The 25,583-nt window shown below is 59.5% G+C and overlaps 1 protein-coding gene across 2 annotated transcripts in view; it reads left to right on the top strand.

Moving 5' to 3' along the window:
- Nucleotides 1-25,250, top strand: part of Itpk1 (inositol-tetrakisphosphate 1-kinase) — a 124,873-nt gene extending 99,623 nt beyond the window's left edge. Inside the window, exons 5-11 of one of the 2 annotated variants that reach the window (XM_048362974.1) lie at nucleotides 8,216-8,314; nucleotides 8,677-8,717; nucleotides 11,287-11,452; nucleotides 16,385-16,452; nucleotides 20,312-20,474; nucleotides 23,469-23,872; nucleotides 23,987-24,003. In XM_048362974.1, coding sequence (XP_048218931.1) covers nucleotides 8,216-8,314; nucleotides 8,677-8,717; nucleotides 11,287-11,452; nucleotides 16,385-16,452; nucleotides 20,312-20,474; nucleotides 23,469-23,824 — 893 coding nt within the window. In that variant the 3' untranslated portion in view covers nucleotides 23,825-23,872; nucleotides 23,987-24,003. Of the gene's footprint in view, nucleotides 1-8,215; nucleotides 8,315-8,676; nucleotides 8,718-11,286; nucleotides 11,453-16,384; nucleotides 16,453-20,311; nucleotides 20,475-23,468 lie in introns of both variants that reach the window. The other variant, XM_048362973.1, reaches the window with a different exon arrangement.
- The last annotated feature ends 333 nt before the right edge of the window (nucleotides 25,251-25,583 follow it).

The raw sequence follows: 25,583 nt of genomic DNA, 5'->3' as shown, positions 1-25,583 counted from the left end.
GGCACGTGGCTCCTGCCACCTTTGCTTTGGGGTCTGTCGTGCTACACTGACCCTCACTCTTCCCTACGGCAGCCTCCCTGCACTGCACAGGGCCCTGTCCTGGCCCCCAACGTGATCCATAATGTTGCATCTGTTAATAATATCCTCCGTTCCCTTGACTGCCTCCAGCTTTGGTGGTTGATGTAGGCCGCCTCCTTCTAGAAGCCCGCCTTTCTGCCCATTCCCTTCCCCTTGTGGACCTAGAACCTTCTCCCTACCCCAGACCTTCAGTCACACACTAATCCTGCTGCCCCATCTGATGGCTGCTGTCTTCTTGTTCCGCTGACGGTGAGGCCTGAGGACAGGGAGCAAGCTTGTCTGTCTTCATGGGTTTGCAATCCCTAGGGCAGGGCTTGGGTGTGGTGCATGCTTCCTGAATGTGTAATGGAGGAGGGATGGCATTAAGACTCAGATGCATAAGGAGCGGATGCTCTGAAGGAGCTCTGACATGGAACCCAGGGTTGGGGGGCTTGGGGGCTCCCCAGCGGAGCAGGGACAGCACGGCCTTAGGTTCTTGAGGAAGTAGCGTTTGAAGCATGGTGGCCTGCTTGGGTCAGGCCTGTAGGTAAGGCTCAGCACCAGAGGAGAGGTGCTTAGGGACCTGGTGAGGTGGCAGAGGGTGGGGTAAAGGAGACCAGTACAGAGATCGAAAGATAGCAGTGACCAGCCTTGCTCTGCCATGTTGGCCAGGCTCTCAAGCACATTCCCACCCAGGGCCTCTGTTTACTGCTATGCAAGTGGAGGTAGTAGCAGTAACCCATGCCCCTGGTCTGTTACAAAGGCTCTGGGAGCTGAGGTCCTCCCGGTTCAGCAAGGGGCTGGCGTGGAGCTAGGCTACCTGTGCCAACTGTTGTGGTTGCCAGCCCTGTGCAACATGGCCCAGGTATCATCCGTAGCCTCTGTTCTGCTTGTGTGTTACTGCGGAAGCCCAAGCAGCTGCTAAACAATAGTGGGAGTTTCTTTGCTCATGAATCTGGGGCTTGGCTAGGCTCCACCAGGTCTTCTCCAGGGCAGACTCACCAGCCTAGGACAGGCCAGCGAGCCTGCTGCCTTGAGGTTAAGGAAACAGGCATGTGTGTTCCAGGGAAAAGCCCTCCCTCCCTCATCCCACTTCTCTGTGAGGCCCCAGGGCCAGCCCACACGCTGGGATGGCAGTCCGTGGCCATCTGACACAATTATCGAGACTGAGAAGCCCCAGGACCTGCCACCTGCAGACTGGAATGATCCCCGGGAAGGCCAGTGGTGTGACATCGGATCCAAGCCTCCGGAGTCCTGAGCGCTGGGGAGCTGACTGTCTGAGTTGCAGTTTGAGGAGAGGGGCAGGGGGTTGAAAGCCCTGAGACAGTGTAAATTCTCCTCACGTTGGGTGGTCAGTCTCCCCTACCCAGCGTGCTGATTCCAGTGTTTGTCTCATCCGGACACAACCAGAGTCATGTTGGACCAAATGTCTGGTTTCCCTGTGGCCCAGTGACGTGAATGCACAGTTGTTGCCATCATGAACTTACAGGCCTGTTTGCGTCCAAGCTCCAGATCAGGCTGTGGGCCTCCCGAGCCTTGACTTAGCCCTGCGCCCCTTAGGCCCTTGGCAGCAGTGGCTGCCTTAGCTACAAGGATCAGGATCACAATTCCTGGGACCGAACCAGAGCTGCAGCAGATGTTCCAGTGGCGTTCCCACACCCCCCTGGGCAGGCTGGCTTCAGAGCCTGGAACTTCTAGATGTCTTAACAAACAAGACACAGTATTTCAAGTTTATCTTGTCCGGGATTATTAATAGGCCTAAAGATACACAGGGTGATGTCACTGCCATCCCATTGTTTCCGCTCCTTCTGAAGGGACACAGATCCAGCCCTGCTGGGCGAGGAGAGACGAGTCCCTCTCAGATACTCAGTGTGGGAGGAACAGTCCAGAATAGGTGTCGGGAGGTCTTGCTCTGCAAGCATGGAACTGTCAGAATCTCTGCCTCTCTGAGGGGCTCCACGTGCCTGCGCTTCACTGCTGAGTATTTCGAGGTGCTTACCGTCATTGCGGCCGCTACAAGCCGTGTGAGTTGCTTTCAGAGCTACTCTCATGCTGAAACGAAGTTGCTAGAACACACATCTTTCCCCGTCTGTAGTTCAAGAGTGTGTAGCATGTAGCTGATTCTGGGTAACTGAGCACTAAATGAGTTGTGGGCATATGAGCTCACAGACTGGCCTGCCAAGTCTTACTGCCACCCTTGTCAGGGCTGCTCCAGGCCAACAGTGCCACCTGGTGTCCAGTTGGGGTGCTGCAGGCCACCTCCGCCCCTCTCCTGGCTCCTGTTCCATTTGTTTATCTTCATGCACACACATTTGTCAAAGAGGTAGTTTTTACTGAATCCTGCCTTTTCCTGTCCCCAAGGATTAAACTACCTGGTTGCTGAGTCAGAACCCCAACACATTAACATTTATGGGCACAAGAGAGGAATAAGGCAGGAGCGGGGAGGGAAGTGGGAAGAGGTTGGGTGAGTGCAGGTAGGGAGGCAGAATCATCAGACTGCTTGCTCTGCAGAGCCTCAGGAAAGAGGTGTGGGACTCAGGGAGGCTTAAAAGAGCCAATTGCTGCCAAAATGAGGATCAGGAGGAGGAGGAGAAAAAGAGCAGGAGAAGGAAGAAGAAGGCCTCAGAAGTAGCATGTGGGGAGCCTGCTCTGTCTGGAGTCAGGGTATGGATGGGAGTACATAACTACCAACGAAGGCCTTTGTCAGCAGAAAGCTCAAAGTGCAGGAGGGCAGAGGCTTCAGATCTGAGCATGGGCTGGGTTGGTTTCTTCCCAGGCCTCTTCTTGGCTGGCAGATGGCTTCCCTCTCCCTGTGTCTGCACGTGTGTGTGTCTCTTCTAATTTCCTATAAGGATGTCGACATTGGAATAGGATCTACCCTCAATGAATTCATTTCACCTTAATTATGTCATTAACGATACTCTTTTCCCACTACAGTCTCGCCCTGAGGCTCAAAGACTCAGGTTGGGATACACATTTCAGCCAGCATGGGAAGTTGACAGAATTGGGTTGGGGAGGCCTTGGTCTCCTTTCACGGTGCCGGGCCCAGTGCTTGAGCTAGAAGGTGGGTGAGTAAGGAGAGCATGCAAAGGTGAGGCGGTCCTGAGGCTCTGATCTGAGACGGGGAGGAGGTGACAGGATACCAGGGGTCTTATGGGTTGGAAGCGGAGCACTCCATGTGCGGAAGACATGGCTAGGGTAGGGATCCTAGGGCAAGGGTTCGTGGAGTAGGACCCCGGGAACATGTAAGGAGCCCAGAGGAAGTCCCAGTGCCTAGTCCACTGGTGGTTGACCTGTCTATGTCCAGGAGCGCAGGTCCAGAGGGGTGGTGCTGGAGAGTGCTGTGTCCTGGAAAGCAGGGCTGGCTCTGCTTCTTGAGGCTGTCCAAAGCCCTCCTCAAGGGTGGCCTCCCCGCGTTCCAATGGCATTATTCCCCCATCTTACACACAACGCAGATCACATCAGGCGGCATTCATGACATCAGCCAGGCTGGCTCTGGAGCTTCCAGTATCACCATCCTCCCCGCCCTCATTTTGCCTTCTGGGTTGGTCTCTGTCCCGTCACTTTCCTTCCCACTGTGGCCCTCGCTATGAGCATCGGAGTAGAGTGCCAGGTGCAGGGAGTGTCCTTCGCTGTGGAACTTCCCACCAAACCACACTTCTGCCTACACCTGACGGTCCTGGAGTGAGAGGCCAGGGTGGTCACCTCCTCCGACACCTGAAGCTTCCTCAGCATTGTGGAAGGCAGTGTGCACGCGCGCGCGCACACACATACACACACACACACACACACACACACACACACACACACACACACACACGAGACAGCAGGCCCATCCTGCCGGTGCCAGAACCAAGCTATACCTGCCAGTTCATTTCTTGTTTTACAAGGATCCAAAGCAAATATGGCAAGATGCCCGCATGTGTTTGTTCCACAACTTAAGCGAGTTAGAGTTTGAAATGCATCCTTGCCCTGTGCGGTCTCCTGTGGAGGGGACGCGTGACCTGGATAGCATCATTTTCCTCACCTTCCAGCCAGGAAACGGAGGCACAGAGTGAAGGTGGAGGTGAGGTGGATTCCAGCCCAGGTAGTCCAGGCCCTCTGCAGGAAGGCCAGCCAGGTGGAGCGGGAGCTGTACCATTAGTTGTGAGATGGGGTGGTGAGCGCGGAGGAGGGGCCTCCTCCCAGATTGCTTAGGCCAGGGAAGTGGCCTAACCTGTGCAATCTCCAGGGAGAAGCAGGACTTTTCCCAGGCCGTGACGGGGGCAGAGGGAGGACTCCAGGGTGGCAGGTCTGGCATGTTCGGGTTCTGCTCAGCTCTTGATTTTAGAAACTCGGTGAGAACCTGGATCGTGTCGCCACACCCCCTTCCTGTGCCTGGGCACAATGGACCCCTCGTGGCCCCTGCATGAATAAGGCTGCTTCCTGCCATACAGCAGGGCCCTGGGAACAGGGAGTGGCCAAGAAAGCTCAACTGGGCCCAGCTCTGAGAGGCGCAGCTGAGGCTCTGGGCACACGAGGCCTGTGGGGGGAACCCCCCCCCCCCCAAGCCCTCCGAGCAGAGTCGGTGGGAGCCTGGCTGGTGCTTATTTCATGGTGTATTTACCCACCTGCGAGGGGTACAGCATGACCGTGGGCCATCACGCTTGTGCCTTCCTGACCCTCCATTCTGCTGAAAGACCCATAACTGGGCCAGCCTAGTGCCTATCATCCCAGCTATGCAGGAGACATAGACAGGAGAATTCCAGTGCAGGGATGGAGATAAGAGTCTCACAGACTTTCCTGCCTGTGCTGGCTTTGAACCATGATCCTTAGATCTTGGCCTCCTGAGTAGCTAGGATTACAGACACGAGCTCTTTCTGCTTTCCTGCTTATCCTGTGGCACCTGTGGCGTGGACAGGACAGGTGCTTGTGGTAAGGTACTGCAATCTTCCCTGCTGTGGACTTGGGAGGGTGTGTGGTTGGGGCCTGGTCCTTTCCATGGGCCCTCCAGCTTCCTGCTCTCTGGTCCAGGCAACAGAGAGGCAAGATAGGAGCCTTGCTATTTCCCAGGGGCTGCTGTTACAGCTCTCCGAAGAACACAGTCCACCATCTGACCAAAAAAAGCCTCTTTCCACTCTCATCCAGAAATAAAGATGACAGTTAAATAAGCAACAGTAGCCTTTTTCCAGGAACAGAAATAGCCTGGAGGGCTCCCAGCACTGCCTTATCAGAGCCTCTTATCTCCACGTGCGGGGGACCAGCTGCTGGCCGAGGCAGAGGCCGGCCCGAGCTGTCCTCCTGCGGACAAGGCTGGCGTGTCTGCGGGAGAAAGGCGGTGGCGTTGCGCTGGGCACCTCCAGCCACAGTGCCCACCTGGGCGCTGCAGGGCACGGTCCCGTCTCCCAGCCTCTGGTGATGTCTGCGCCCTGTTCTGTATGTGCTGTGCCCAGTGTGGGGCCCTGGCCTTCGTTCTCTCTGCCTGGGGCCACTTCTCCCATGTAAATGGGGGCCAGAAATGGGCTTGTGTAGCCCGCACACTGTGGTCGTTTGTGCCCGCAAGTCAGAGCAGGTCGGTTCGGGGCTCTCGTGGTCTGCTCTGCAGGCTCTGGGCTGCCCTCGCGTAGTCCGGTTCCCGTGGGGGTGCCTTGGCAGCCAGGGCCTGAGCTTGGGATCGGAGCGTCTCCTGGCTGTGCAGTGGGGCCCTCTCAGTCTTAGTGGGGCCCTCTCCATGCAACACATTCGTTTGCAGATGTCTTGTTCTTGAACTTCATGTGCGCTTCAGTCGTGGCTGGGAGGAGGTTGCTTTGACCACAGAAGGCATTGTGTTTTGTCAAACACCGTACAGTGTGTCTGTGTATCCGTGCGTGCACAAACGCCTGTCCAGTGCTTAAACTCAGGGCCTAGGTGCTGTCCTTGAGGGTTTGTTTTCTTTCTTTTTTTTCTTCATTTTTGCTTGAACTCAGGGCCAAGCATTGTCTCTGGCTTCTTTTTGCTCAGGAGCAGCCCCAGTGCCACTTTCGGCTTTTTCTGTATATGTGGTACTGAGGAATCGAACCCAGGGATTCATGCATGCTCGGCAAATACTCTACCACTAGGCCATATCCCCAGTCCCTGTCCTTGAGCTTTTTTTTCTCAAAGTTAGCAGTCTACCACTTGAGCCACAGCCCCACTTCTATGTTTTTGTTTTTAGTTGTTTGTTTTTGGTGATTAATTAGAGATAAGAATCTCTCAGACTTTTCTGCCTGGGCTGGCTTTGAATCTGGATTCCAGATCTCAGCCTCCTTCCTGAGTGGCTGGGATTACAGGTGTGAGCCACCGATACCTGGCTCAAACGGTTTTTGTAATTGTGAGCTTGTTCCTTACTATGGGGGATGTGATCCCTAAAACCGAGAGCCAGGCTCGTGGTGGGCGTTTTTCCTCCTGGTGGGGGGGCGGGTGGCAGGGGCTGTGGTCAGCAGTGCCCAGTCCCTACCCCTGGCCACACCACCCGCCTCAGTTTGCTCATCTGTAAAATGGGAGCCAGTGGGGCCGCGTCGGGGGGCTCCTGGGAGGAGGGTGAGCGGCAGGGTAGGTAGTGGTGTGAACAGTGGCGGCCGGGCAGCAGATGGAGAGGTTGACGTCATCACCACATTGTGTAAAAGCTTAAGGAGGTGTGAGAGGAGAAGTGCTGAAGTCTGAAAAGCCAAGACCAGGAAGGCAGGCTAACTCACCTGCTCCGAGGCTTCTGGGGTGTATGTGTGTGTGTGTGTTGGGGGGGGGGGTATTGTAGAAGCTGTTGTAGGAGATGGCCTTTTGAGCCCCAGTGGCCTTGGAATCTTCTGGGGTGAGAGGTGGGAGCCAGGATCTGCCAGGCCAGGATGCTCTGGTCTGAAGCCTGCTTGTTGCCGAATCTTCCAGTTGGTTTGGGCCTGAGCGTGCGCCCGTGCGGGCCTTGGCGGCGGGGACCCCCTGCATAGCCGGCTTCCTGCCCGGGCAGCTGTGGGAGGACCTGCTGGCCCTCTCTAGCATGTCTGCCCCGACTCTGATTCTGGAGGGGATGCAGACCTGGCCCTTGTTTGGATAATGGCTCAAGTTGTGCGCTCCACCCCCACCTGGCTTTCCTGACTTCCCTTCTGCTGGCCGGCGAGGTCAGCCTGTTCCCTGCCCTGCGGTTGACCGTCATGTGACGGCCCTGGGGCCTCTGCGTGTGGATTTGTGCCACCAGGGGCTGTCACAGCACAGTGAGGGTGAAGTAATTGCTCCTTGTGAAGTGTGCACAATTGCTGGCTCCCAGCCTTCTCCCAGGGCCTGGAGACAGTCCACCACCCGAGATGTCAGGTCTGTTTGGAGTCTGGACTGTGTGGGGTGCGGGTAGGGGTGGGGGTGACAGGGGAGGGGCAGACACGTTCAGTACGCCTATGCCGTTCTTGCAAGGTTCTTGGGAGGCGAGTGAGTGAGGATCCTGGTTTCACACGCTGACCTCCTGGCCAGCCAAGCAGCTAGAAGCTCTGGGGACGGCACTTAATGGGTGTGGATTCCAGGTGTGGGGGTGGCAGCCCCCCGCCCGTGCTCGGCCTTTCCTGGCCTCTGTGCCCGGAAGCACAGGGTGATCCGCCCTCAGGGAAGGGGGGGGCTGTAAAACAGCAGTGGCAAATCGGCAACAGTAACCGGGGACTTGGTTTTCTCACCCGTGGTTGTCGTTGCCCTCTTCAGTACCCAGCCACAGGAACCTCATGGTCATGAAGCAACCCAACTTCCAGAACTTTCTCCCAAGTTGAACGTACCGTTGAATCCGTGGGGTGGGCAGTGAGGAGAGCGTGAGGCGGAGCTGCTGGAGAGAGACGGGGAGCGGCCCTGAGGGAGCGGGGAGGCTGACGGCCGAGGGATTCCGCGGTGTCCGTGCCGGGCAACAGCCGAGACCTCCCTCCCGCCCCGGCTGCCACCCAGGGTAGACGCGTGTGCCAAGCCCTCCGTGCAGGTTAGAGACCAGGCATGATGGAAGCTCAGAGACAGCACCCAGGCCCCGCGTTTAAGCCACACAGCCGACAAAAGAAGGAAGCGTCATGGAAGAACACGCCAGCGTTCTGGCACACACACAGGGCTGTGGAGTGTGGGGCGGTCTGACTGGGAGGGGCGGGGGCGGGGGCAGGCTTGAGGGGGGTCCGGGAGCGTGCTCACTGTCCTCCCTCCACCCTAGACGAGCGGATCTGCTCACCACCCTTCATGGAGCTCACCAGCCTGTGCGGGGACGACACCATGCGGCTGCTGGAAGAGAACGGCCTGGCCTTCCCCTTCAGTACGTACCGCGTCTGCGTGCCGCGGCTGCGTGGCGGGCCTGGGGGTGGGGGAGGTGTCTACCGGCCCCTCTGTGTGTGAACGTCCCCGAGGGCTTCCACGCGCGGCCACACCGTTGAGGTCTGCGCACGTGGACGGACGTGTAGGAAGAGGAGGCTCTTCCTGCCTGGCCTGCGCGCGTCTGTGCACGCAGTCCCTGAACGCGGAGTCACCGGTGACTCGCAGCGCCCACCGGCCTCTTCCGCCTTTTGGCTGCAGGGGTTCTGAGAACCCTTTCTGGAAGCACCCACTCCTGTTATATCTGCCCGGTCGCTGTGTGGGTGGAGAGTAATTCCTCTCTGCTTCTCTTTCTCCTTCCCACAGTTTGCAAAACTAGAGTGGCTCATGGAACCAACTCTCATGAGGTGAGTGGAGGACTCGACTCTGTCCCTGCCCCTGCCCCCCTGCACCTGCCTGCACCCCACCCCACCCCCCAGCCGCCGTGTCTTGCTGGGACCCTGCTGAGTTCTGCGGGCAGAGCCACACCTGGCCGGCTGGAGTCGTAGCTCCGGTGAGAAGTCCTCCCTGGGCTCTGCAGGAGCACGATGGCTTTGTGCTGTCTTCAGCCTCACCCCCGCTGCCTGACCAGAACAAAATGCCCCAGGCTAGGCGGCTTAAACAGTTTATTTCCAGCTCCCCATCAGGTGACCGCCGGCTCAAGTTCTAGTCAGGGCCACTTCCGGCTCACAGACCGCCCACTCCCTTCTCACTTCATCCTCCTGTGACCCGTGCTTTGTACGAGAGTGGGTGTGTGCAAAGGGAGACCCTGAATCCAGCCATCATTACCGCCTCACTGGGGTGAGGGGCTCAGCGTAGGGATTTGGGGCACACACACACATAATCCATGCAGTGTCTAGGGAAGGCGCAGCCGTTCAGCTTGTCTGTGACTTCCTGTCGTTCCGGTCATCAGCATCCGGCTCCGGGCTGAGCCTAGGAAGGCTGCTGACTGACAGGACCCTGGCTGCCACCAGCTCCGCCGGCACTGCTGGCTCAGTGGCTGCAGAGGGCAGGCGGCTGGAGCTGATAGGTCAGGTAGGGCCCCGCCTAGGCAGGAGATGAGTCCTGGAGCCCCTGTGGCTTGTGCAGGAAGACAGCACCTGTGTGAGGACTTGGGGAAAAGAGGAACAGACAGCTACATAGGGGCTCCCCTGGGAGCCATGCTGATGAGCTAGCACTATGCTAGCCACTGCCCTGCACAGCCCTGCCTGGGCCCCAGGAGGCACTTGTAGGAGGTGCTGGGTGGGCCTGTGGGGAAAGCTGGTTCCAGGGCAGTGCGGTGCTCCCCCAGTGAGGACGAAGCATGGAAACCTGGCAGCAGTGAGTGACCTTAGCAGATTTAGGCTGAGTTCTTGTCTCGGGCAGATATTTATGGGGAAATGTCTATAAACAGCAGTGTTAAAGTAGCAAGGGACAGGCTCTGACAGCCCTGGCCCTGCCTTTGGGAAGGAAGCCATTGCCTGCTGCAAAGGGCAGCTGTCGGCTAAGGTCAGAAGCCGCCAGGGCCCACTGTGGGCACTCTGTTCGTGCCATGGCTGCCCAGGCTCTGTGCCACCCCAGCAGCCTGGGGCGCGCTTCGTGAACACACCCAGGGGGAAGCAAACTTCAGAGCAGCTATATTCCTGTACCCTGCCCACCCCCAACACATGCCAGCCCTGCCACCCCCAAATAGCACTTGTGTTTCAGAGTGCAGGTGTGCATGTGGGCACTACTGCGATGAGACCAGGCCATGTGAGAATGGATAAGCTGGATGGGAAGAGACACTACTCCCAGCGGCCCTCCCTCCCTAAGCTCAGTGCTCCCCAAAGCCTCCCTGATGGCTGTGGGTGCTGTTGTACAGATGAGGAAGGTGGGGCTCAGGCCTGGCCTGTGCTGTGGCCGCAAGCTGGTATGGAATCCAGCGCCCCTGGGTCCTTCGCGGCCCCCCACCCTGGCTCGCCCCTTCTTGTCAGAGGCTAAGGGCCATTTCCAGCTTTCCCAGCACATACGCACTTTGTGCTTTTGCCAGGCAGCCTGGCTTTCTGTTGTGTCCCGCCCAGCAGAGTGGCACTCCATGCCCGCTGGCAGGAGGGTAGCCCCTAGCGTGGGTAGCCAGTGGTGCAGCCACCGCTGCGCCTGCTCGGCATCCTGATGCCGTGCCCAGGCTGCTTCCTGCGCCCTGTAGGCTGGGGACTAGCCTGGCCCGGCACTGGCAACTGGCTCCAAGGGGGCACACCAGCCCCTCCGTCCCACTGTTCTGAGACCGGCCTCGGGCAGAGTGGAGATGTCTGCAGCTGCCCCTCTGCCTGCCGTCTCAGTCCTAACCCACCTTCCACCAGGCACCTTTGTCCTCTGAGGAGCTGGGGACAGGGAGCACAGAAGCGTGTTCTTCTCTTCAGAGCAACTTGTGTGAGAGAGTATGACCAGGTGCTGGGCAGCCCCAATTCCCACCCCCGGCCTCAGTTTCTCCATTAGGGGCCTCGTGAGGGTGACGTGGGCAGTTCACAGAAGCCGCTGATGATGACTGGCTCTGGCGGGGGGCGGGGGGTGGTCATGTGTGCTCAGTAAGAGGCAGTTTTGATCAGAGGGCTCCAACTCCTGGTCTATATTCTTCCACTTCCTGTCTCGCTTCCTGGGTCTTTGTGGAAGGGCCCCTGGGGTGTCCTATAGAGCACCCAGAGAAGGCCTCATCGCCTGGACTAGGGTGAAATAAGCACTGTACAACCTGCTCGACTCTCCGTGGCGGCCCCCATGGACGTGGGGCTTCCCAGTTGATCTGCGGGTTGTTTCTTGCACCCCACTCCTCTCCCTCTGGCCTAAGGCCCTTCTTGGGCGAGTCTTCATGCCACAGAGCCAGGGACAGGCCGTGGTGGGAGCGCCCTGGGTAGGTGACAAGCGCTGCGGTGCGGGCTGGAGCGTGGTGGGCTCCCACTCAGCCTTCGGCTCCTGTCTCCCCAGATGGCCATCGTGTTCAACCAGGAGGGCCTGAGTGCTATCCAGCCGCCCTGCGTGGTCCAGAATTTCATCAACCACAATGCCGTGCTCTACAAGGTGTTTGTGGTGGGCGAGTCGTACACCGTGGTCCAGAGGCCCTCGCTCAAGAACTTCTCCGCGGGCACCTCAGGTAATGCCCCTTGGCTGCCATGGCGGGCAGCACTTGCCCTGCTACCCCACACTGCTTCAGGAGTGGTGGAGAGATGACTTGAGGCTAAAGAAGTTGGGGACCCCCGTTCTAACCAGGCCCCTACGAGCTGGCTGCAGCCATCAGAGCCACTGTCAACTCCAGGTAGCTCCCAACAGCTTCCATGCTCAGGACCGTTCCTGGACCTCACGGGGGTGAGGGGGCCTGAGCCGGCTCTCTAGGGGCAGCGTGGCAGGAGAGCTGCTGTGCCACTTGCCGCTCTACCATGCTGCCCTTCCCACGTGAGCACATTGAGCACATCCACTCTCTGTTAGCCAGCAACGAACCCCCTTGGGGGGACCTCAGATCAGTCAGTGGCTTCGTCACCCTCCCGGGTCCTCTCCCCTGGGAGGTCCTCTGAGGTCACGTGGCGGTAGTGTGTCCACAGTGCTCTTAGGCTTCAGGCCTGGGAGCTGGTCCTCTAGGGAACAGACTGAGGACCCCACTGAGGTTTCAGCCCGCTGCCCACCTCCATCGGGCCATTTAAAAGCTGACATCAGGCACTGGTAGCTTCTGCCTACCCTATCTACTGAGGAGGCTGAGTGCGGAGGGTCGTCAGTCAAGGTCAGCCTGGGAGAGACTTTCACCCCCAAAATAACCCGCAAAAAGCCAGGCTAGAGGCATGGCTCAAGTAACAGGTAGCCACCCGAGCAAGCTCAAGAGCCTGAGTAAACCTTGGTAATGGTGAAATCCTTAACACTAGGTTAAAGATTTGGTGCCGTGAAGGCCTCTCTAAGCAAGTTCCAGAACACTCGGGGACAGGCAGGATCAGTGCCTTTGGGATGAATGCACAACCTTGCATTGGCCAGTAGTACAGTTATTAAGTGAGTTGCCCCCCTCGGCCCAGGAAGTGCCCTCTGAGACGGTGCTGGCGCGTCCTGCCCCCGGGACTCCGGTGCCCATCACCTCAGGTCCCCTTCAACAGCTTTGCTTCTTGTCCCTGCCCCGCCTTTCTTCCCTTGGCTCGCTCTTTCTTTGCAGTGACACTTTGGGAGTGAGCGTCCCTTTTCCTTTCCCTTCTGAGTGCAGGTGGCTTTCTGAGATGGGCTCTCGGGGCTCTGGAGTGATGGGAAAGGCGTACGTGACCTCTGCTGCCAAGAGGCGTTCTTCCCCATTGCGAGTGGGAAAAGGCTGACATTTTAACTCACCTTTTGTTTGGCATTTTCCTGTTTTTTTTGTTTTTTAAATCTGTGCTTTGGCCAAGGACAGTGGCTATTCAGGAGATGGAGATTGGGAGGATCATGGTTCAAGACCAGCCCAGGCGAAAAGTTACTGAGAACTCATCTCAACAAATAAGCCGGGTGGTGAATGCCTGGGGTTCCAAGTTCAAGGGCAGGAGGGCCAGGGTCTGAGGCCAGCCCTGGGCAAAAACAAGAGAGCCTACCCGAGAAAGAACTGAAGCAAAAGGGCCGGAGGTGTGGCCCAAGGGGTAGTGCTTGCCTAGGAAGAAGAGCGGGGCTCTCGAGTTCAGACCCAAGTTTAAATTTTTCTTTAAAATACATGCTTTATGTCTATGAAAAGTGCACTGAGCTAAGAAGAGTTAGGGCCCGGGGTGCAGCACGGTGGTAGAGTACTTGGTGTTAGCACATAGGAGGCCCTGGGTTCCATTCCTGCACCAAATCACTTATCTCTAAAAGGCGGAGCACCAGATCACCTTTCTTATCCACTGAAGTGTTTGTTGTCTTTCTCTCCCTGCTTCTAAAGCGCTCAGCCCGTTTCTGCCCCTGGGCTGGGAGCGCAAGCCGGGACTCTCTCCTGTGGCCGTTTCTAGACCACCCAGTGCCGTGTAGAGCGAGGAGAGAAGCATGTGGGGGCGGAGCGGCTTGTGGTGTGTGCCCGTGGGGTTCGGGGGTGAAGTGTGGTGCATTTTGGCTTTCCCACGTGTGCTCTTTCTGGAGCAGATGTGGGTAACCACACAGCCCCTGTGCTCTGGGGACCTGTCACTTTGCAGTATGAGGTAGCGACGCTCACTGTGTCCACACCAGGACACGGGGCCCTTCCTGGGGTAGAGCAGGGACTGTCTTCTCCACAGCCACCATTCTCTCGACTCTCCAGTGCACCTCCATTTACTCCGTGACGGCATCTCCAAAGTCAGGTGTGCAGCTCGTACAGCCCCTGGCATCTTGTGGGCGAAGCTCTTAGCAGGAGAGCTGGGGTCAGGCTGGCTTATGCCAACTGCCAAGGACAACACAGACATGCGCTTGGATTCTTCTCTACCTGGGGCTCCCATTCCAGGCCGCTGCTCTCCTTGCTTCCCCTTTCTGCGTGTGGGTTCCTGCAGGAGCCTACTGTATGATCCTCTTGGGCAAGAGTGATACTTGTTACTCTGCAGCGCAGGGTTAGCACATTCCGCCGAAGGCCAAACAGTAGATGTCCGCAGTGTGCGATGTGTAACCCAGCGAGCAGCGCTGTGAGCTCGGAAGTCTCTAGAGATGCAGGCGGCCCGTCTTGAAGTCTGTATCTTGTTGATCTTGACTCCAGAGCCTCTTAAGCATCACAGAGGCTGTTTTTATTGAGCCTACCGTAGGCCCATGGTGCTGTGTGGTGTACTGGAGTCCTAGCAGGGGCTGTCAGGCAGATTCTCACCCTCTGAGGGTGGGGGGAGAGAGCACACGGAGGAAATGTCCGGAGGTCCTGGCCCCCTGCATAGGTGGTATTTGATAGTGGGTATTGGGGGACAACGTAGCCATCCTCAGCAGGGAGGAGGAAGATCTGGTGGCCATGGCTGAGAGCGGTGCTGCCACGTTGCTCCTGCCTTTGAGTCCGTTTTTCTCATCTGTAGACAGAGAGCAAAGCTCTGTGACTCCTTTCCTTGCCAGCAGGAAAGTCTGGGAGACTCTTAAATCCAGTTAACCACCAGAAAACCGGAACGGCTCAAAGTGGTGTAGTCTTGAGCACACAAAGGAGCTTGGGGGTGGGGTGGGGGAGTGGCGGGGAATGTGGCTTAGTGGCAGAGTGCTTGCCTAGCATGCATGAAGCACTGCGAGTGGCTCAAGTGGTAGAGTTGCTAGCCTTGAGCAAGAGAAGCTCAGGGACAGTGCACAAGCCCCGAGTTCAAGCACCACAACCAGTAGCAAAAAAGGTTGAGTGTCGGGGCTCACTCCTGGGCATGACCCCCCCCCCCCAACACCTCCCATATTACTTCCTGGTAACAGACAGTGCTAGAACCTGCTTTCCACCCCCAGTGTACATGGGTGAGGTGTGAGGCTTGTACAGAATGTGCAGTGAGGAGCAAGTAACCCCTGAACAGCACTGTTGTAGAAATGGGGGTGGGGAGCCCCCTGGAGATCCGTGTACGTGTGATCCTGCTGCAAGAAGCCAAAGGGGGATGTGGTCTGCCCAGCCTGGGGGGCACAGCAGGCCCCTGGTGCAGCTCATCTCTTCTGGCCCCAGCCAGATGCCAACCCATGAATTTCCCCCCACAGGCTTCCTGGCCCCCCTGAGCTTCACTATGTTCAGGAAGGCCTGAGTTTGGGGCTGGGAGAAGGAAGGTAGGGCCTCTGGAGGGCCAGAGCACCATACGTGGGGAAGCCCTGCTCTAGCCTCTGACCTGTTGGGCTTTGCCACCCCAAAAGGCTGGCTCTGGGCTGCTGCACCCGGGAGGAGAGATACAGGGGATTGCCTGACACAAGTCCCGCAGGGTGTTTATTTTTCCCAGGCTCCTCCCCAGGACCATCTCTCGTGCCCCCCGTCTGGACTGGCTCTGGTCGGAGCAGCGGGAGGACTGTCGGGTACACCCGGGTGGCCAGGGGCCTGTGTGCCCCACTAGCGGGAAAGATGCCAGGTACACCTCAGCGCTTGCCTGCTTAGCCTCTGCGCGAATCACTTCCTCATGCATGATTGGTGCGGCGCCAACGGTCCCAGGGCCAGTGGGGCCTGGCAGTCGGAGCAGACTCCCCAGCCCTGGCACACAGGCCCTTACCGGGCCCTTCCTGCCCTTGCGCTTAGGGGTTGGGTCCTAGCAATGGTCACTGTGTCTTGGTGATGAAATCCATGCCCCTCTAAACCAGCTCTCGGGTCCCTTGGGGGCTTCCTAGCCCAGAATGGCCCTGTGCTGTTCTTGGAGGGGATGTAGACCGGGAGACACTCTGTCGGAACAGACTCGGGCTCGTAGCCTTGTGATGGTTGCCTTCCCTCTGTACGCCCGCCTCCAAGTGGGCTTGAAGCTTTCCTGCCTGTCTCCCAGGATGACCTTGGCTTACTCCTCTCCAAAAACACGTGTCCCCAGTGGACGAGCACTCTGCGTTCCTGGGGTGGGTCTGCCTCTCCGGTGGCCCGGTGAGGCACGGAGGGCCGGGTGTGCTGGCAGCAGGACCTGGAGGAGGAGGGGGTGGGGTGCTTTCAGGAGACAGAAGTCATTCTGTGTCGTTTCTTGGGTGGACCATATGTTCTCATTTCTCCAAAGTGTGGGGAAAACTCAGAAACTTTGTGTCCTAAGCTCCCGAAGTCCACAAGGGTGGGATGGGGTGAGGTGGCGTTTACTAGACCTCTTCCCTTTGGACTTTGTCTCACTTACATAGCCCCCTCCTCCCAGCCCCCTTTTGGTGACATTTCTGTGTGCACGTAAGGCTTCCGTATGTGTGTGATACATACGTGTGACACCCAGGTCGATACTGTAAGACTGTAGTGGAGAGGGCCTAGTAAACCATTCTGTGTGGGCAGAGGAATTAAAACGGGAGCCTTGACTGGACACATGTCCATTCATGGCTTAACTAGGGGCACCCCACTTCCTGGAGACCAGGGTGCTGCCACTGGACAAGGCCTGGCACAGCCCATGAGCGCCCTGGCTCATGGCTGATGTGGTGCTGTCCCCTAGTGTTTGGTGGTGGTATTTCACGCCTACCTAATTTGGTCTACTTCTCTCTGCTTTTTCAGATCGAGAGTCCATCTTCTTCAACAGCCACAATGTGTCAAAGCCAGAGTCATCGTCGGTCCTCACCGAGGTATGTCTCCTTCTGAGCCACTCCTATCCAGGCGTCGGTATGGGGGGTGCTGTTGGCCATGTGGTACCCCATTGATAAGTCTAGCAAGCCACGTCAGGAAGGAGGGCCCAGGCCCGGGCAGCTTCCAGAACCCCTGTCCCGCGCTTGTCTCGAGCCCTTGTGCTGGTGGGTATTGCTCTGTGCACATGACTGGTGGTGAGTGGTTGAAAATCAACTTGGTCTCCAGACAGGGCCAAGGCAATACCCCTGCCCCTTCCCTTCCACCCTCGGTGAGTCCAGTGAGCATTTGTGAAGAGCCTCCGTGGTCACAGGACACCCTGCCTCTGACTCCATGGCCTAACTGCTCCATGTTTCCTGCCAGGGACCTGCCTTGGTCTGCCCCTTCCCACCCCCTCACCCCCCGGAGCCGGGTGGCCTGTCCGTCCCTGGCTGGTTCTAGTTCCTTTGAGGAACGGGGTGTGCTGTACCAGTAGACATAGCAGCGTGGCAGGGACTTCGGGTGCCACCCTTCCCCAGGAACAAGTCAGAAAAGCTTTGGAAGCAGTGCCTCTAAACGTCTAACTCTTGGAGGCTCTCCTCTCCCCTGAAGCTGCCATTGAGAAGATGTCCAAGTGTCCCGTGCCACCTTTTCCCCTGGGAATGGCGGTCTCCTGGATGCTCACCCATGGCCCAACAGCTCCATTCTCTGGAAACTTGTGGCCAAAAGCACGCCCGCGTTCATCTTTCCAGCCATGCCCACGGGAGCCGTTGGAAGTGCAAGACCAGAACCCCACTGGCCTTGAAGTCTCCCCATGCTCCTTTTCCCTTGCTGAGTCACAGTAGCACCTGGGCTCTCACTGGGGGTGTGGCTCAAGGGAGAGCCCTCGCTGAACGTGCAGGACATGGGTCCTGACCGGCCTGACTGCCACAGGGACCCCGAGCCTCAGTCTCCTCACCCTGCCTCAGAGGGTCTCCGTGGGACTCAGTTGCAGGTGTCAGCCGGGACAGGGGATGGGGCCATCTCAGGTCCCTGCTCCACACCTGCTCAGCTCCTCTCTCCCTTCCCTTGAGTGTACCCCCAGGCAGGATTTTTGTGCCTTCCTCTTGTCCCAGGCTAGCTGGTTTGGGATAAGCAAAAGCGTTCGGGAGGATTTCTGAGATTCCTCAGCCCGGGCTGAGAAGTGCTTTTGTAAACAGTGCGTCAGGAGATGGGAACGGCCGCCTGGCTCTCAGGCCCTGTGGTCTGTTCCTCACACAGCAGTAGGCCAGGCCCCGCCTCAGTCTCCACATTCTCCTGGTCTCTTAGCCTAGGTATTTTTATTACCCCACGTGTTAGGGTGAGAAAGCAAGGTCTGGGGGTTGCTGTGCAGCTCAGACATGCAGCAGAGCCAGGCTCCGCCTCCAGGCTGGGTGATAGCCACTGTCCCCAGGTGTGACACAGCAGGGAGATGCCCGGGGCACCTGGTCCTGTTCCAGGAATGGGCAGGCGTGGCTTGAACAGCATGTGCCAGGAAGTCCCTCTTGTCCAGTTCGGGTTAAGGGCCATTTGTCTTGGTGACCAGGGCTTTGTCCTCCCTCCCGACCCAGCTTTAACTTCTTTAAAAAGTTGAGATGACGGGGCTGGGGATATAGCCTAGTGGCAAGAGTGCTTGCCTCGTATACACGAGGCCCTAGGTTCAATTCCCCAGCACCACATATACAGAAAATGGCCAGAAGTGGCGCTGTGGCTCAAGTGGCAGAGTGCTAGCCTTGAGCAAGAAGAAGCCAGGGACAGTGCTCAGGCCCAGAGTCCAAGCCCCAGGACTGCCCCCCCCCACCAAAAAAAAAAAAAGTTGAGATGAAATTAACAAATGTAAAATTAACCTTTTTTTTCTGTTGTTTTTTTGTTTTTTCTTGGTGCTAGTACTGGGGCTTGAACTCCGGGCCCTCCTTTGCTTTCTTGCGCAAGGCTGGTGCTCTACCAGTTGAGCCACTTTGAAATTTTTTTTTTTTTTTTTTTGGCCAGTCCTGGGCCTTGGACTCAGGGCCTGAGCACTGTCCCTGGCTTCTTCCCGCTCAAGGCTAGCACTCTGCCACTTGAGCCACAGCGCCGCTTCTGGCCGTTTTCTGTATATGTGGTGCTGGGGAATTAAACCTAGGGCCTCGTGTATCCGAGGCAGGCACTCTTGCCACTAGGCTATATCCCCAGCCCCCACTTTGAAATTTTTAACCGTTTAATTTTATTGACTTACTTTATTTTATTTTTCTCTTGGTCACGGGACTTGAACTCAGGGCCTGGGCCTAAGCTTTTCAGCTCAAGGCTAGCACTCTGCCACTTTGAGCCACAACACCACTTCTGGTTTTCTGGTGGTTCATTGGAGATACGAGTCTCACTGACTTTCCTGCCCAGGCTGGCTTCAAACCACAGTCCTCAGATCTCAGCCTCCTGAGTAGTAGGATCATAGGTGTGAGCCACCAGTGCCGGGCTGTAAGAATAACCATTTTAAAGCCGACCATGCAGAGGCCTTCACGCTATCACGCAGCCGCCCCTCTGTCTAGATCCACACCGTTCTCCCCACCCCTGCTCGTCCCACGCCCAGCACCTGGCAGCCCTGCGCGTTGGCCTGCTCTGGACAGTCGTATAAATGGAACCGTGCAACACGCAGCTTTTCTCCCTTCGCGCAGTGTTCACAGGGTCCATCGTATCCTGTCCTTCCTGTGCCCGAACGCTATTTCCTCATACGTTCACCCCCAGCTTGTCCTTTCATTCACTGACGGACGCTGGTAGCTGGCACCTTGGACCGTTACAGTGCCGCCCTGAGCACGGGGGTCCGCGTCGGTGCGAGTGCTGGTTTCAGCCCTTGGGTAGAAGTCTGGTAGGACCGCCGGGGTGCGTGGGAGTTTTCATTGTAACCTTGTAGTCCCGCTGCATTTCCATCCGTCACCGCCTTCTATTTGGACCCTCAGAGCACCATTCCAGTAATGACGAGGCACCTCGTATGTGCCGTGTTCTGTTTCCCCCGTGGTTCAGGGGTACCCCGCAGGTTTTAATGCCCCTACCATGTCACCAACCTTATTATTCCTAAATCCACAGAGCTGAGGAGATGCTGGCAGCATTTGAATCCAGGTCCCCTGACTTCCCCATTCCTCTCCCCAGTCGTGGGCTAGAGCAGAAAGCAAGTGGGGCGGGGGGGGGGGGTCTCTGGGGCAGGGTAGAGAGTGGGGGGCCTCCCACTGAGGGGAGAGAGTTGAGTGGGCACAGCAGCAAGCAGCCCCTTGGGAAGGGCCAGCTGGGGGGATGGGCGCTTCCCCTAGCTCACGCTGCCTAGGCCCCCGAGGCCTCTCCTCAAAACCCTACACTGCGCGCCCTCACTCCACGGCGAGGGTGGGTGAGGGGGGCGGTGGTCAGGACGTCTCCCCACCCCCGTGCCTGGCTCTGCACCCCAGCTGTTGCCCGCCCTTCCTCTCCTGCGAAGGGCTCTCGTCCGCACTCTGCTCTGCTCGGCCCTGCCAGGGGCCGCGTCCTCCCACCTTCGAGGCCTGGCTCTGGTGCCCATGACACACTCATCTCCTTCCTCCCCGCTAAGAGGGGTGCGTTTTAGAGGTTGGGAAATCTGGGTCCGAGTCCCTGTCCTTCAAGCTGTGTGGCCCAAGACCAGCTCCAGCCCTCCCCGAGCCCGTTTCCCCGTGTAAAATGCAGATGCCGACACTGCCCCCAGGTGGAGCCGAGGGCCGCGCTCCATCCAGCGCATGCCCAGCCATGGCCGGACTGGATGGCAGAGGTCCCAGCCCTCCCTGCCTCCTGGCCTGGAGCACGGCAGCTCACATGGGCGGGGGGGGGGGGTGTCTCTGCACATGGCCGCCCCTCCTCCCCCAGCCTGACCCCTGTGTGTGTTGGCAGTTGGACAAGATCGAGGGCGTGTTCGAGCGGCCGAGCGACGAGGTGATCCGAGAGCTGTCCCGGGCCCTGCGGCAGGCGCTGGGCGTGTCGCTCTTCGGGATAGACATCATCATCAACAACAAGACGGGGCAGCACGCCATCATCGACATCAACGCCTTCCCAGGTGAGAGAGAGAGAGCAGGCCCGGCTGCCCTGCGCGCGGCCTCCGGTGTGTGAGCCTCCACTTAGGGCTGCCAGCCGCGGGCAGGGGTGAGGGAGCCCCGGATGGAGCTCCTGGGGGCTCCAGCCCACACAGCCTGAGCCCTGGCGCTTGCATCAGCATCGGCTCTGCTTGGCCGCATTATCTCTTGGGTCCTCGCAGACCTAAGAAGCTGGGAGGACTTTGAGGGGAGCACAAGCCCCCACAGTTGTCATGCTGGGGAATGGAGGCCCCTGATGAAGGGATCGTCCCAGATCACGTTGCATACGAGTGGCCAGCCAGGCCCCCCCCCCCCCCGCCCCAGGCGTGCCCTGCCGCCACTGCCCTGAGCTGTGTGTGGGGCCTGTGGCTGCTATCACCAGCCGAGCCCCAGGACGATGGGGGGTCCCACACATGGCTGGGGTTCACCAGGCGTATGGAGTGGCTTGGTGCATCCTCACTGAGATTAGAGGCAGAGATGAGCTTTGGTTCCACGTGGCCAGAGCAGGCCCTCCTACTTGCCCATCTCCATGTCCGTCTGCCCTCGAGCCGCTGGGCTCCATCCCTCCCCCGCACTCAGCCTCCTAACAGCCGGGCCCTCCTGTGCTTGGCGCTCGCCTTTCTCTCGTGCCCGCCGAGGGGCGTGGGCCTAGGCACTGCGAGGGCGCGCGCTCAGGAAGCCACCCCCTCGCCCCACCCCCCGCCGGGCCTTGGCACAGGCGGGCTCCTCGGAGGGCAGAGGAGCCCACTCTGGACGGCAGTACAGTTGTAAGGCGGGGAAACCCGAGCTCTGAGGAGCCCACCTGCTCCCTGGGCTGTTGGTTGGCGTCTCCCAGGGGCTGCTGGGTTGGGCCTCCCCTGACACCAGAAGGGCTGCTGGGCTGGCGTCTGCTCGGTGAAGCCCGAGGAGGGAAAGGGTCTCCAGCGAAGGGGGGACACGGAGTCACTTGGCTCAGTCACTGAGCCAGCATGGCGGGGGGGGCATTCCCCAGGAGGTGAGCTTGCAGCCGCTGGGGGTGAGGCCGGTGAGCTCAGTGCTGAGCCATGGCCTGGGGAGCCACCTTGGCCCCGGGGCCCCAGGCAGCTGGGGACGGGTAACCCGGGAGATAGCCTTGCCTGCCGCCCTTGGGGGACAGCGCCTCAGGCCCAGTGCACCTCCCCCGGAGGGGGGTGGGAACGACTCAGTGTCTCAGGTGCACAGGTCCAGCCCCGTGGGGCCTGCCGCTGGCTCTGGAAGGCAGGGACAGCAGTAGCAGCATGCTGAGTCCCACCCCGTGGGCAGCCAGCCGCGTGGCCCCCTCATGGCTGCCGGCCAGCGCCCCTCGCTGCTCAACTGTGGGTGGGCGGCCCGGGGCCGCCAGGCTCGCCTTCAGCCTAGGAGCTCAAGCCTGTCAGCCCCTGGCCTGGTCTCTGACCTTGAGGCCTGCCTCTTGGAGCATAGTGCAAGGTCAAATCCTGGCCCTGCCTTCTCAGTCTGTACCGGTTCGGAGCCCCTCGCTTGAGCCCTGTGCTCACTTCCTTCACACACGGCCCGATGGCTTGCGCAGTGCCCGGGGTGAGGCGGGCACGCTGCCCAGCTGCTTCTCACCCCTCAGCGCACACAGCTGCCCTGGTGTGCGGGGACCTCATCCACCAGGAAAGTGGGCTGGTTGCTGGGAAGCGGCCTCCTGGGTTTCCTGGAGGCCCGGGAGCTCCTCTCCGGCGGGCACCTCTCCAGGCCGCCAGCCACGCAGCGTGCACCCCGGGGGGCCTGGCCCAGAGCGCCGTTGCGCCTGCACTCGCAGCCTTCTTTTCCCACCTGCTCGTTCTGGGTGCTGATTCACATCCTTGCAAAGTTGGGGGGGCGGGGGTAGGTTCTGTGTGTTTGTTGGGAGGCAGCACGACCTCCGCCCTCGTGGGGGACCTGCTGGTTGCTCCTCAAGACTGCTGACACTGGCCTGTATGTGTGGAGTGTTTATTCCGGAGGGCCAGGCCACCCCTGGGTGCTGGCTCTCAGAGCACGGGGCCCAGAGGGCCTCCTGCAGTGTTTCTGGGTGAGAGAATGGGTTCGGTTTGGTCGTGGTCACTAGGGGTCGGGCACCACCCAGTTCCAAGTCCCCTCTCAGCACACAAGCAAGGGAGCTGAGGCTGGGGACAGACACAGTGGCCACGAGGCGGGCCTGGGTCCCATGGCGTCCATCCATTCGTTATCCTGAGCGGGAAGACAGGGCCTGGGCCTGCAGCCTCCGGGGGCATCTTGCCACATCGGCGGGTGTGGGTGTCAACTTCATTACTGTAACCAAGTTCCCGAGGTGGGGCTAGAGGCGTGGCTCACATGATAAGAGTATTTGCCCAATAAGCACCAGGTCCTGAGTACAGGCCCCAGTACTGCCAAGGGCAAAAATGTACAAAGGGCTCTATAGATTCTGCTGTTGGCTTCTGTTGGCCTGTGGCTTTGAAGGGTTCAGGCTGCAGTCACTTGGCTTCCGGGCACAGCCTGAGTACGCTGGTGGTTAAATGAGAAGTCAGGGCAGTGTTCAGCAAGGACCCCCCCCCCCCTCGCACACACACACACCCTGAGGAATGGCCAGTGGTCAGGCGCCAGCCCTTTGAGGCCATGGCCACCCTCTCTGTAACACCCACCAGCATGGCTTCCCTGGGTACGTGGACAGTAAATGTGCCCTTCAGAGAGGGGCGGGAGAGAAGCCGGCTCTAAGGAGGAGGACGAAAGATGACGCCGATTACAACTAGGAGAAGAGAGCAGTAGAAGCTGTTGAAGTTGTTTAGGGAAGGGGGAGGAGAAAGGAAAGTGATGGAGAGGCTGAGATTGATTGGATGCATTGTAAATATGTGGAAATGTACCAGTGCAATCCTCTCTTGTGTAGCTAAATAATGACGATGGCAATAATAATAGATACTAGAGAACCAAAATACCGCTTTCTGACGTCCCCAAGAGAACAGACCTTCTGACACCCCGTGCCTCTGTCTCCCCCACCCCAGGCTACGAGGGCGTGAGCGAGTTCTTCACAGACCTCCTGAACCACATCGCCACGGTCCTGCAGGGCGCGGCCTCCGCCTCCGCCGCCGCGGTCCCAGCCGCCGGGGACGTGGCCCCGCTCCGGCACAGCCGGCTCCTGGCGGAGCAGGGGGGCGGCCTGGGGGCCGAGCGGACGTGCAGCGCGGGCCCGGGCTGCTGCAGCAGCATGATGGGCCAGGACGCGCCCTGGGAGGCCGAGGCCGACGCCGGCGGCTCCGCCAAGCTGCCGCACCAGAGACTCAGCTGCACCACGGCCGTGTCGCCCAGCTTCCAGCAGCACTGCGTGGCGTCCCTGGCCACCAAGGCCTCCTCGCAGTAGCCACAGAGCCCACGGGACCCAGAGGGGGCGGCGCCGGGGCGCGGAGCACCCGTCCAGGACGCTACCAAGAATTCCCGATGATCTGATGCTTCTTCGTTTCAATCTCTCACCTGATTTGCTGATGTCGTGATCTGAGGGGGGGCGGGCGGGGGTGGAGAAGAGCGCCCGCTGGCCCAGCCTCGAGGGAGAGGGACCCCCGCCTGCTCCTGCTGTGCAGAGCCCTCCACCGAGTTTACACACGCGTGTGTTTGCAACACTAGGTCTGAATGCGGGTGGGGTGTGTGCGTGTGTGAGTGGTTGCCATGAAAGTGTGTGTGCACGTCTGTGTCTGTCTGTCTCCATGGCTGCTGTGGACCAGGTCTCTGGGGGTCGGGGGGGGTGGGGTGCGGGGGTCCTTCTACGCACACCCCCCCCGCCAGGCTGTAGGGCTGAGCAGGCGAAAAAAAAAAAGTGAACGGTTCCCCGTCCTCCCTCCGCACGCCTGCGCCGGGCCCCGGCCCTCGCTTCCCTCCCGCAGTCTCTGCCAAGCCGGGGCCGGGCGCAGGTGACTCGTCCTCCCGGAGGCGGGGGCGGCGGGGGCACACCCCCCCCCCCCCGAGGAATGAGCTGCTGTGGGGCTGCTTGTGCTCACAGCTCGGGGAGACGAGGGGCAGGAGGCTTCCCGCGGTGGGGTCCCCAGGTCCCTCCCAGCGGCCCCGCCGCTCCCTGGGACCCCGGCGGGAGGAGGCCTCAGCCGCCCGCGCCAGCCTCTGCCCAGAGCTTCCCGCCAGGAGTCCCCACGCCTCTCCTCCTCCTCCGTCACCGCGGTCCAGACCAGAGAACTGAAGGGCCGGCCTAGCGCTCCGGCCCGGAGACAGCCTGCCTCTGCCGGCCTCCTGGACGAGGACAGCCTCTGCGGGGCGTGGTGGCCATCTGCCCCCACCCCCACCCCGGGCCAGCAGCTCACTCCTGCTCACGCCTGCCTGGTCCTGCGGGTCCAAGGCTGCCCTTCCACGCTCATCACAAGCCCGGGCCGCGCAGGAGCAGCAGCCCCGCCTCACATCCACCGCGTCTCCACCACCGCAGGCGAGCCCGGCCGGCCCCAGCACCCCAGGAGCGGAGGGCGCCCCGGGACCCCTCGCTGCGTGGAGCCCAGGGCGGGCAGCCAGCACTCCGCGGTGAGCACGCGGTGTCCGCTCTCTAACGGGAGAGGAAGGCCCCCAGCTGCCCCTCAGGCGAGGCGCTTCCCGGCGGCAAGGCCAGGCTGGCAGGCCGCGGGGGCAGAGGCCGTCGGGACTGAGCGAGTTCACACGAGGCGGGCGCCGATCCCGATCTGTGTCTGCGCGTCGCCTTCCCCAGGTCCAGCCCCGAGCCTGAGCCCGGGAGGCAGGGAAGCGGCCGGGCCTCTTGCACTGCTTCATCTCCAAAATAAACTACTGAAATCAAACTGCGGTTCACACGTGTTTACAAAGTGTCACTCCTCCGTTCTGCTCTGGGTCTTTACAAAAGAGATGGTTAATGAAGTCTGTCTACCTTTTTTTTTTCTTGGTCTGTCCATGGGGCTTGAACTCGGCCTGGGCGCCGTCCCTGAGCTCTTCAGCTCAAGGCCGGCGCTCTGCCACTTGAGCCACAGCTCCACTTCTGGTTTTCTCATGGTTAATTGGAGATAAGAGTCTCACCGACTTTCCTTCCTGGGCTGGCTTGGAACCGTGATCCTCGGCTCAGCCTCCTGAATCCCTAGGATTACAGGCGCGAGCCACCAGTGCCCCACGGTCTGCCT

Source organism: Perognathus longimembris, chromosome 14 (assembly GCF_023159225.1).
Source record: "Perognathus longimembris pacificus isolate PPM17 chromosome 14, ASM2315922v1, whole genome shotgun sequence".
NCBI lineage: Eukaryota > Metazoa > Chordata > Mammalia > Rodentia > Heteromyidae > Perognathus > Perognathus longimembris.
The sequence above is the reverse complement of the archived record's forward strand: the minus strand, read 5'-3'. Positions and strand labels throughout refer to the sequence as shown.